Source organism: Marmota flaviventris, chromosome 16 (genome assembly GCF_047511675.1).
Source record: "Marmota flaviventris isolate mMarFla1 chromosome 16, mMarFla1.hap1, whole genome shotgun sequence".
Lineage (NCBI taxonomy): Eukaryota > Metazoa > Chordata > Mammalia > Rodentia > Sciuridae > Marmota > Marmota flaviventris.
Window position 1 is genome coordinate 49664156 of NC_092513.1, and position 12792 is coordinate 49676947.

General features: G+C 40.2%; 1 protein-coding gene and 1 non-coding gene across 3 annotated transcripts in view; both read left to right on the plus strand.

Moving 5' to 3' along the window:
* Positions 1 to 996: 996 nt before the first annotated feature.
* Positions 997 to 12792, plus strand: part of Rock1 (Rho associated coiled-coil containing protein kinase 1) — a 156541-nt gene continuing 144745 nt past the window's right edge. For both annotated transcript variants that reach the window (XM_027942917.2, XM_071602872.1), the window contains exon 1: positions 997 to 1568. In XM_027942917.2, the coding sequence (XP_027798718.1) occupies positions 1476 to 1568 (93 nt within the window). In that variant the 5' untranslated portion in view covers positions 997 to 1475. The remainder of the gene's footprint in view (positions 1569 to 12792) is intronic.
* Positions 8401 to 8507, plus strand: LOC114098740 (U6 spliceosomal RNA). The gene has a single exon (XR_003583776.1). It is a non-coding gene; the product is annotated as a U6 spliceosomal RNA (small nuclear RNA).

The following is a 12792-nucleotide window of genomic DNA, read 5'->3' on the forward strand; positions in this document are numbered from 1 at the left end:
CAGAAACACAACGCTGGCTCGCCTTGGGAAGCTCCGAGTGCTTCGTAATTGTCCCAATGCATCGTTCACAGACTGAAGTCGGCGGGGCTCACGGGGGACGGACGATGGAGTCACCAGTGACAACCAAACTCCACTGGTGCTCAAATAAGATGCTGGTACCTACCGACGAAAAGGCATCCTGCCCTCTCCACAGAACCTCATCGCCATGATAAGGATAAGAAGGGTAACCAGCACCCTTTCTTTCCAGTCTGAGTTCTACCGACCCGCTGCAGCACACAGGAAGCCGAGCTGGGGCAGCTGCCAGGTCGGCGAACAGAAGCAGGGAAAGGTCTCGGCCCGGACCTCCTTAGCTGCTCCGTAGCCTTCCGTGGCTCCCTAGGGCCAGCCCGGGCGCGGCAGTGGCCCGCTCCTCCCCGCCGCCAGCGGTCCCCGCCCTCCCGCCGGCTGAAGCCCGGGGCGCACCCCGCCTCCCGCCCCGCCTAGCCCGGCGAGACCCGGCCCGGCCCCGCCTTGAGAGGCGCCAGTGTGCGCGCGCGCGCGGGGCCGGCTGGTTCCCCTTCCGAACGTCCGCGCCCCGCATGCGCAGTCTGCGTCGGCGGTCTCCGTTTGTTTGAACAGGAAGGCGGACATATTAGTCCCTCTCGGCCCCCCTCGCCCCACCCCCCAGGCATTCGCCGCCGCGACTCGCCCTTTTCCCAGCCGGGACCGCAGCCCCTCCCAGAAGCTCCCCCATCAGCAGCCGCCGGGACCCAACTATCGTCTTCTTCACCGCGGGTTCTTCAGCTTGTCCTCTCCTAAGTCTCCATTGGGCACGGACCTCGCCCTGACCCGCCGGACACCGCGGCAGCAACCGGACAAAATGAGAGAGTGAGCCTGTCTCACGGGGACCCGTTTTTGGTCGAAACGGATCGGAGTGTCGGGCCGGGCTGAGTAGAGCCGGGGATGCGGGGCTAGACCGCCTACAGCGCCTCAGAGCGGAGCGGGCCCGGCCCGTGGCCCGAGCGGCGGCTGCAGCTGGCACAGCTCCTCGCCCGCCCTTTGCTTTCGCCTTTCCTCTTCTCCCTCCCCGGCTGCCCCGAGGGAGTCTCCACCCTGCTGCTCTCGCTCTCCCTCCTCCTGCCCATCCCGGGACGGGGGCTCCTCTATGGCGAAGGCAGCCGGGGCCCGCTAGGCTGAAGCGCCTGGCCGGAGCGACGAGGCTGCTGGCGACGGCGCTGTCGGCTGTCGTGAGGGGCTGCCGGGTGGGATGCGACTTTGGGCGTCCGGGCGGCTGTGGGTCGCTGTCGCCCCCAGCCCGGGGTGTGGAGAACCAAGGTCCCCTCAGTGAGGGGGAGGAGGGGGAACCGGGCACACCTGGTGACCCTGAGGTTCCGGCTCCTTCTCCCCGCGGCTGCGAACCCACGGCGGAGGAAGTTGGTTGAAATTGCTTTCCGCTGCTAGTGCTGGTACGAGGGTATTGTCACAGGAGCAGCAACATGTCGACTGGGGACAGTTTTGAGACTCGGTTTGAAAAAATCGACAACCTGCTACGGGATCCCAAGTCGGAAGTGAATTCGGATTGTTTGTTGGTGAGTGGCACCTTTCGTTCCCTTTTGCTTGTCTGGGGTCCCGCTTGTTTTGCCTCACTGTTGTTTTCATTCTGGTTAACTGCAAGAGTCTCAGGTATGCATAATCATCGTGAAAAACGCCAGATTTTCTGTTTTCCAAGGAATTTTTGGAGTACCACTAAAACCACATGGTGTGGCCCTTTTTACTCTGCGACTGGCTCTTTGCTCAGCGCTCTCTGAACTTTTAGTTCTGGCCCAGTTCTTCACAAAGGACACATTAGTTCCTGCTGCTGCAAGCCTTATATCAGGTTATCACGTCACTTACTGCCACTACGTATATAGTTTTTTGAATGGCGATCTTAGTAAGTATGAATCTTCCTGATCGGTTTGACAGTCATGTTGGAAAGACTCCTGTTCCATTCAGAGATTTAGATGTGCTAGGGATTTAGTGTGTAGACTTGGAAGTGACAATCAAGAATGGATATGAGGAAGTGATTTTTGAGTTGAAATGTCATAGGCGTCTTGAGTCTGCAGGAAGTTTTCAGTGTTAGTGTCTTTTACAACATTGTTGATTGGAAAAATAACTTCCAAATGTTATAACTGCCTTCCAAATGTTATAACTGCTTCCCCCCCCCATGGTGTTGTATGTAACATTGTCAACTTTTAAAACATTCTAAAAAACTTCTTATGAGAAGCCGAAATCCTATATTAGCATATACAATTACCTGTAAATAATGGAAGTTTCATTCCCAATAGTTGTAAACTCTTTTGTGAATTTCTTTTTACTTTTTTAATAGTTTTTTAAATAAAAATTATATTATAGTATTATAGTATATGTAATATGATGTTAGACCAAACAAAACATAATAATTTCAAAACTAAAATTTCATGGAGCGTGTATATGAAAATAATTTTAGTGTCTTCAGAGAATTAATGTTAGATAGGCACAGTTTGGGGATTAAGGGAATAGAATAATGCCATTCAGAGAAATATCATTTAAAAATCTCATTTTGAATCAGGAAAATTTTGTAGATTGTTTAAAATTAACATAATTTCAGTTACACTGAATACTTGTGTGTGGTTTCAGTCTGTAAGTTTTCTCCTCAAAGCTTTCAAAATTACTCTAAGCATCCTTGACTATGAAATAAGAGTATTGTGGGTAATGTGTTTGTAATGTTTCGCCCACATTATGGAAGTTCTTCAGATTGAGAAATAGTAGAGAAGATTATTGCTTAATAAAGTTAAAACATTTTATTGAATGAGAGGAATGCAAGGAATTAGAACACATCTTTAATGTGTTCTATATCTAATTGGTCTTTTAATATTTATCAAATTTCTCTGTATCTTAGATTTTGGTTTGCTTTTTGCTGTGCTGGGGATCACACCCAGGACTTTGCACATGGTAGGCAAGGACTCTACCAGTGAGCTACATCCCTAGCCTTGTTTTGCTTTTTGATCTCCTTATTCTGTGAAGTGGGTTACAAGAAGGAATTTGTGGCTTTTTGTTTTGTTTTGTTTTCCCCTCATTAATTGTCTTCTATTCTCTTGTTAAGACCTTCATTTGGTGGAAACCTCAGAGGTATTTTGAGATGTGAAAGATACAAGGAAATAAAAGTCAAGTGCTTTCTTTGAGAGTCCAATCTGTTTAGGAAAACAAGAATTAATTCCACACATATACACAGAAACAAAGCAAAAGGCTTCACAGTTAAGAAAATATGTGATCAGGGTCTGGGGCTATAGCTCAATTGGTGGAGTGCTTGCCTCGCATGCACAAGGCCATGGGTTCAATCCCTGGCACCACACACACAAAAAAGTGATCAATTGCAAGTGATTGTTTAGAATATCTATCTATCCATTCTTAGTAATTGAAGGGAAGAAATTACTGTGAGTTGAGAGAACCAAAGTATGCTTATGATGGATGATAGGTTAGAGGGTCTTCAGTGAGGTGTAGGATAATATAAATACAGAGTGGAGACGACTGGTTTTGACATGTTTAGGGAAACAGAAGATAAAATTGGAAGGCCAGATTGGGGTTAGATTATAGATTTGAGTGCTCAGACAGAGGATAAATGAAGAGATGAATCTGGCAGTTGTGTGTAAGGTGAGCTAGTGTAAAAAGGACAAAAGATAAGGTGAGATTGGGGGGATTTTACATTACCACAATCCAGAAATGATTGAAGCCCCAAACTGGGGCATGATAATGAGGAAGGAAGACTTGATGGAACTTGATTGGTAGAGTTGAGAAGAAAGGGTAACCAAAGGAGAGCCAGTAGTCAGATGACTCTAAAAATGTTGAGCCTGGATTATAGGGAGAATGGTGAAAATCGCAAAGTCAGGTTTGGAAATTGTTTAGAAATAATAGGCCTACAGATAAATTCAGTTTTAGAATTTGTTGTGTTTGAGGGTTTAGTGGGACAACCATGAAGAAAGAACCTGTAGACTATTGGAGATATGGCATTGAGCTCATAATTAAAAGAGTGATTTGGAAGTCATTTGCAGAGAGGTACAAATTAAAATGAACTCAAGTGATAAAAGGAGAAACCTTAGAAACAAGGTTGGAAGATGAAGGTTGAAAACAGGAGGGTCAAGGAATCAAGTGCAGTATTCTAGTTCTAGTTTTTTTATATGTGTAATATCAAAGCAATCAGGCAGAGTTAGAACAGCTAGGTATTATGGAACCCAAGACTTCTAAAGAACATTTTGAAAAAGAGAACCGTTAATGGACAGATTTGATTACATTTGATTACTCCCCCTTCCTCATCATCTTGGCCCTTCTGTTTGGTTTCACAACTATTTATTGAAAGGTGCAATTGAAATTTTATTACCATATCACACTAGCATAAATTTTCCTTGCATAGTATTTAAAAAATATTTTTAGTTGTGGATGGATATAATACCTTTATTTTATTTATTTATTTATTTTTAAATGTGGTGCTGGGGTCAAACCCAGTCCTCACAAGTGCTAGGCAAGTGCTCTACCACTGGGCCACAAGCCCCAGTTCCCAGTCAGAATGGCTTATAAGGTCACTTGTTTTCAGTGTCTTTTTTTAACTCTTTCTCATCTGAACTTGGAGGGACCATCCCCCTTTCACATGGGCTGCTTTTCTCTCTATATTATTTTTACCTTTGTTGATTTATTTAACTGATATTTATTATGTATTATGTGCCATGTGCAGTACTCTAGTTCTAGATTTTTTATGTGTGTAATCTCAAAATGTAGAGTTGTCCTTATTTCTTATTCTTCATTTCTTTTACTAGATCCTTTCTTCAGTATTGGAGGTACCCAAATCTTCTGACTTCAGAACAGTTTGCTGGCAAATGTCTTGTTTAAACCTAATTTTGCCCACAAAACAGCTTTTCCTTTTGGAATAGTAATGAATATTAGTGGTTATAAAATAATGTAGCAGGAAGAACCCTGATAAGTGGCTGTTCAGTTTTTTCTCGAAGAGCATGACCTTTCTTTTCATTTTCCTCGTAAGTGGTAGAGGTGGATTAGTGGACTTGTGAAAGAGAGGGAAAAGAACCAGAATTATGCTGTGCTGTCCTTTTGTGCATATTTGTTACTACAGTTCTCATTAATCAGTTTTTCATAATGTGAATGACAGTGTAAGTGAAGGTTTGGACACTAGTCTTTGTTTTTCTTTAAATTCTCTTTTCCTGGACTTCCTTGACCTAGTGCTTTCCCATCTTTTTATTGTTGGCTTATTTTTCTCTTTGCCTCGGTTTTTGTCCTCTAATACTTACCTTTCTCTTCACTGTCTTGGAGAATTCATCCATTCTTACAGCTTCAACTACCTGCTAATGTCCATGATGCCCAGAACTTTACTTTTTTATTTTATTCCAAATGCTAAATATATGCCTGCTTTCTAGGCATGTCTACTTGTATGTCGTGTCATCGCTCAAATCCCTCATTTTCCAAAACAATCCTTTCGGTATGAATTTACCTGTTTTGTCAACATCACTACTATTCCTGTTGCTAAACTGGAATTTTTTTTTGTAAAGTTTTTTGACAGTCCTAGTTCATACACTGAATTATTACAGTGGATATTCAGAAGCATTTCAGATCCTAGATAATTGCTGTATAATCTCTCTGTATGCCCTGCCAGTTGAATTGATCACATTTGGGATTATGTTATGGTTGGTGAAATGAAAAAAAACCTGTTAAATGCTTGACCCTTAAACCATAAGCCTGCCAGTGCTTATGATTTGTTAATGGGTGATAACATTAGGAAGGTTGCACATCTGGTTGATTTGGATCAGACCATTTTTGGTTTATTTTTAAAGAGATAGGTACTTCCTATGATGCCTAGGCTGGACCAAATTCCTGGGCTAAAGCAATCCTTTTGCCTCAGTGTCCCAGGTAGCTGGGGCTACTGGCACATGCTTGCCCAGTTTAGAATAGGCTATTTTGATGTTAGTGTGTTGCAAGAACATTAAAAAACAAAAACAAGACCAAAGCCAAACTAGTCTTCTAATTCATTTATTTATTCAGTAAATCTTTGTGTAGGGTGTAGGATCTAAACTTGGATTCAAATCTAGGCTTTGTAAGGTACTTGCTGGAAGATTTTAGGTGAGTTATTTTAACCTCTCAAAGCTTGTTTCATAGTTGGGAAAATGGAAGGGGGGTTATAGTATTAGTTTTAAGAATTAAATAATACAGGCAAACAGTTAATGGCATATGGCATTTAGTGATCATTTGATAATTGATAACCATCATTATTATATTTTTAGTGTTATTGATACATGCTAGTCACTGTGCATAGCATAGGCTTGCTATGTCTTCTGTAAGTGCAGAGTAATTTACCTGATACCTCAAGCCATGCTTATAAATTCCTAATTCAGTTGTGCTTTATTGAAGCAGCCAATCTAATCATAATTGAAAATGCTGCTGTTTAGATCGGTTCAATAGAGCAGGGAGGGGCTTTTGGAGACCTACTTTGTGCTGAGTTTCAATTGATATGAAAGATAGTTGGGATCTAATTTGTTGACATTTGGTTGTTATCTTGTTCTCTTTCTATGTATCTTACACTTTGAGTATGTATTCTGTAAATAGGCCTTCTTGCACTACAGGCATGCTGTGGGTGTATAGAGAAGTGGTTCAGAGTAACAGCTGAGACATGAATTGGGTCATTCATTAATCTCTTGAGTCAGAAATGTTTTTAATCCAGAAGAAGGAACCACATACAAAAGTTTATAATGAACAAGAAGTAAATTCTCAGTTTTAAGTTAGACTTTATATAACTTCATAGTTTGTTTCATGATTATAAACTTTGATATTATGGATACATAGTGAAAAATACAGATTCTATTATGAAGAGTCCACATATCAGGGAATATTAACTATGGAGTTTTGTTGCTGAAAATAATCCAGTAGTTCTACTTTCCCATTCCCATCCTCAGACAAAAGGGATATATTCATTTAGTTTTAAGATAACATAGATGTTGGATACCATGCACACATGTGTACAAGAAGATGAACAGAGTTGTGTACCGTGGTATACACCTGTAATCCTAGGAACTCAGGAAGCTGGGGCTGGAGGATTGCAGATTTGAGGCCAGTCTGGGCAATTTATAGTAAGACCCCATCTTAAAGTGAAAAAGGACTGGGGATGTAGCTTAGTAGTAAAGAGTGCCTGGGCTCAGTCCCAGTACCAAAACAAAAAGAAAAGAAAAGACTGAACAGATAGTACTGTAATTCACAGTGGGTAATTTTTTTTTTTTTTAATATGCAATTAACATGGAGTAGTGAAAAGAACACTGGACTGGAAATTATAAGCATTGGCACAGCTTCACTTTGCTATTAACTTTCTGTGTGACCAACTAAATCTTTTTCTTATCTGGGCTTCAGTTTTCCCATTTGTAAAATGAAGAGTGAACAGATAGTTAACTGATGTCCTTTGTGTCTCTAAACATTTGAGTCTTTATTATAATTTAATAAAAACTTTTAAAAAATCATCATTGGCTTTTGATTTAAAAAGTAAATTTAAAGGTTACATGCTGTTGAGTAGAAATATAAGAATAGGTACCATTTTGGATAAGCACTGTTTTTGGAACTAGTTCCTGAATTAATTTTAATTGTTATATTGCCAATTATATTTTGAATTTGTGACTTATGTTATAACTATGGGGTTTGTACTTTTTGAACTAAAGAAAGCAGTAATTAATATACTTATTTGTATGTCCATTAGAATGTGTGTGTATAGTTTACTTTTCTAATATATCTGTCCTCCCGGTTTGAGACTGTGAAATACAGAACATTTTTATTATAGTTACTAAAGAATTAGTAGGAAGCTAGGTGTTTAATGTCTAAAATCCAGCGTCTCAGAAAGCTGAGAGGTGGTTTTATACTTCTGTTATATTTTGAAAGGTAGGCTAGCCTATGTACCTCATGACTTATTGATCCATACTTCCTACATCAACTTTTGTCAAGAAATGGAAAATTTTCTCAGATTGTTGTCTGGAACTAATTTTGAAACACCAGACCATGTTAACATGGTTTCTTTCTTTCTTTTTTCTTTATTGTTATTCATTCAACAAGTGTTTATTTGATGTGTGTTGTATGCTGGGCCCTATGATAGACAGTGGGGACATAATGGCAAGTAAAATCAAAACACGGGTCCAACTTTAATGAAGTTTATAGTCTCATGAAAATGACTGATTAAATGTTTGTCGCACTGAGATGGGGTGGGGTAAGACTAAGGGGATGTAAGAGACACGAGTTCATGCCTTTCTGTTAAGGTTTGGAGTATATATACTTTGGTACCACAGACTGAAGTATATAATTTTCAGATGTGAGTCTGTAGATTGTCTATATCAGATTGACTTGGGGAACTTGTTTAAAAATGGAATCTGGGTGCTCGCTTTGGCAGCACATATTCTAAAATTGGAATGATACAGAGAAGATTAGCATGGCCCCTGTGCAAGGATGACACACAAATTCATGAAGTGTTCCATATTTAAAAATAAATAAGAACGAAATCTGGGCTCATGCCCAGACAAACAAAATCAGAATTTGGGGGGATGAGTCCTAGGATTGAGTCTGCATGAGATACGGCTTCTTAGACACTCAAGCTTGAAAACTGTAGTTAGAGTGGGAAAGAAAAAAACAAACATGGAGTTTTGTTTTGCTTGTTTCAAACACACACAGCAGTAGAATAGTGAACTACTATTATCCACATTCTGCACTTTTCAAAGTGTTGTCATGCTTGATTTATCCATCATTCATTCAATCTTTTCCTTACCAAAATGTTAACATTTAGATATATTTTTTAAGTATTTATTTTTTTAGTTTTAGGTGGACACATATCTTTATTTTATTTTTATGTGGGCTGAGGATCGAACCCAGTGCCTCATGCATGTGAGGCGAGCACTCTTCCTCTGAGCCACAATCCCATCCCCTTAACATTTAGATATTATCTTTTAACCCTTACCATATTTCTGTTAGCATCTCTTAAACACACACACACACACACACACACACACACACACACACAGAGAATATCTTCTTATATAACTGTTATCATGTCTAACAAACCAGCATATTCTTGGTATCATTAATTTTGTTTATATTCACATTTCCCTGAATGTCTAAAATGGTGATGTTGTTGGCTTAGGGTTGTTGTTGTTGTTGGTTTTTTTTTTTTGGTCTTTCAAGTCTTTAATTTAGAAAACTCTCATTCCTCCAACTTCCCACCCCTCCTCCAGTGAATTGGTGAAGAGACTTGGGTTAATCATATCATACCTCGTTTAATTATCTGGATTTTCTTTTAGTTTCCATGATGTAATTTAACTAATTTAACTTGTTCCTGCACTCAAGTGTTTCTTAGATTGTGTTTTCTTTAGCATCACATGGAGAGGCATATAATATAATGTCTGACTGGCCTATGTTTAGTAATGTTAAGATTGGATCATTCTGTTCAGATGGCAATAGCCTAGTAACTTCCTTTGTAAAATACTTGATTGAACTTTCATGTAATGGTTCCATCCACTGATGATTTTTAGTTAGTTTAGTAGGGATAGCAAAATAATGATTTTCTAATTCTATTATTACTTTCTCATTGATCAGCAGTTGTTCTGCTGAGAAAGGAACGGGAACTCACCAAGTGGGGCTGTTGAGTTACCTTGAAGTACTATTCATAATATACAGGATGAGTACTTCAGTCTTTCTTTAATTGCCACTTTGCAGAGAAAGGTATTTTGGAGCCTTACTGTGATAGACTTGGCACAGCCAAACTGGATAATTTGAGGGAAGTTTAAGAAAAGGACTAGTTACAGCGATAAAGACAATATTTAAGGAAACTGGTAGGGAGAGTACAGTACTCCTGGGACTTTTGGACAAGAGTGATTTGGCAACTGACAGTAAGAGGCAGGGGAATATATCCCCTGCCCTTATTCTTCTCAGCCTTACAATCTCCTAGGGTCTCTCATTACCTGAAAGTCTAGTTTGCAGAAGAGTATATACAATCCATAAGGTATAGCAGAAAGATATAGCCAATGTCTGTTTCCCACTCTTTCTTTTTTTACTTTTGGCAACATGGAAACATTTAAAAAACACTTGGTGTGTTTGTCAGTTTTTTCATCCCTGCTGATAACTCAGTTTGCCCTTTGATTGATGGTACCCACTTCTTATTTTGGTGCCCTTTGTTATGTTTTTGTGGTGCTGGGGATTTGCCGCAGTCTGGCTGGGCACAATCAGAAGCCACTTGTCAAAAGAAACTAACTTTATTTTTAGAACACACACACACTGCACCACACAGCTCTTCAGGAAAATCCTCAGAGCCTCAACTGCCACCACCGGCTTTCCACAAGCCTGTCTCTCCCACACAAGCTTCTTCACCTCCCACAATCCTCCTGCTCTTGAGGCCGATTGGCTGGGTCACGTGGGCGGAGCCAAAAAAGTCCCCCAATGAGCAGCTCCGTGGTCTGAAAGGGCAGGGAAACAGTCCAATGAGCATCACCGCAGAGGAGCCAATCAGCTAGATGTTGCTGGGGCCGAGGAGCCAATCAGCTAGATGTTGCTGGGGCCGCTGTGAGCCAATCATCAGCCAGCAGCTGGTGCTGGCAGCTGGAAGTTTGCTGGGGCCCCTTCAGCTGTGGCTCTCAACATCTCCCCCTCTCTGTTTAAACAACAAGCATGTGGCTTAGGGACCCTGTCTGTTAGGCAGTCCAATTCAACATATGGTCCTTACCCGTCATCGGATGAACTGACCTCTAGGCGTCAGCCTCCTGTCTTAGGTTGGTACCACTGCAATTGGATCATACCCGTCACTGACTACCGGTCCAGCATACAGCTATACTTTGCACCAGTGGGGGGGTGAGGTTCTTTGCCTCACCTCTGTTGGCCCCCAAATTTTAGACCATCACTAGTAGAGGAGGATGCAAAATGCCATGACATTAAGCCAATTGAGGGCTCCTTTGAAAAATTGTACCACCGGTGACATCATCAGCAAAAATACCCCAACACTACCACAAGTCGCTGCACCAACAGATAGTTCACAATGCATACAGGTGAGCTCACAATGTGTCCAGGCAAGTTCTGCAAGCAGTTCAGTGATGGCTATTGTAGAAGCTGTAGATTGGTTTTATCTTTGACTTCACCAGCACTGGGATGAAGATAGGAATTCTGGCAATAATGGCTAAAGAAAAAATTATGTAACATTACAGAAGGCACTAAAAGAAAACAATTTTCTTAACAATTTACATTGTCTTCACCGGCACTGGGATGAAGATAGGAATTCTGGCAATAATGGCTAAAGAAAAAATTATGTAACATTACAGAAGGCACTAAAAGAAAACAATTTTCTTAACAATTTACATTATCTTTAAGAGAATTATTAAATATAATGAAAAGGAAAGGTGAAAGTAAACAAACAGATCTGTTAACCTTCTTTTTTGTTTACATATTAAAACAATCCTCAACAGTTGTTTACCCAATTTAAATTAAACCATATAAATCACGTGAAAAAAAATATTTGGATCCATTTTATCATGAGCGCTCATCATATATGATATATGGACATACGTACATTCAAACATATAACACAAAACACAAGTGTGCACACATAATATAATACATACAACACATAACATTATAGTAAAGGCCTTATAACTTTTTACAGGTGAAATATCCATTGCAATGTTTAAAAACTCTATAGTCAAAAAATAGAACTGATCAGCAAAACATTAACCTAGGTCTGTATGAGCTCAAAATACAAAATAGAACTTCATGATATGGCAAAAGGCAATAATAAAATAGATATTGAAAAAAGCATCCTGGTTCTGTTGCAGATGTAAGAATAGCCATACTGGAGTTTTGGATATCAGTTGTTATGGATTTGAGCCAAATCATCTTCTTTTTGGTCTGTAGAAATCACTTTAGTTAATCTTTCTGGAATCCAAATCGGCTGCTGTTCTCCCTGTGGAAACACATAAACAGACCCCCGACTCCAGACAATTACTGGGTCAGGACCTTGGTTAATCTCTCTGGAATCCAAATCGGCTGCTGTTCTCCCTGTGGAAACACACAAACAGACCCCCGACTCCAGACAATTACTGGGTCAGGACCTTTCCATTGTCCTGTTAGAATATCCTTCCAAAGTACCTTGGGCTTATGCACATTTTTTGGACACATATGCCTTTCCGCAGCACTAAGTCCTGATGAATCCAAATTTAAAAAGTTTAGAGTAAAAAGGGTTATTTTAAGTTTATCTTTGGGGAATATATACCCCTTCCCAATTCCTTCTTTTTGCTTTAATAAGTACATTTTAATAGTTTGATGAGCTCTTTCAACTATGCCTTGTCCCTGTGGATTGTATGGGATTCCTGTTATATGAGTAATGCCAAATGTTGAGCAAAATTGTTTAAAAGAGGTAGAAGTATAACCAGGGGCATTATCTGTTTTTAACTGTTTTGGAACACCCACAGTGGCAAAATTTTGTAAGCAATGAGCTATAACATCTTTAGTATTTTCTCCGGCATGAAGGGAGCCCATCAAAAATCCAGAAGAAGTATCAACTGTAACATGCAAATATTTTAATTTTCCAAATTCTGGCAAGTGTGTGACGTCCATCTGCCAAATATGGTTAGGTATCAATCCTCTAGGATTGACTCCAAGATTAACTTGTGGTAAAAAGGTCACACAATTTTGACATTGTTTTATTATTTGTCTAGCTTGTTCCTTAGTTATTTTAAAACGCTTTTGTAAAGTATTAGCATTGACATGGAACTTTTTATGAAAATTTATAGC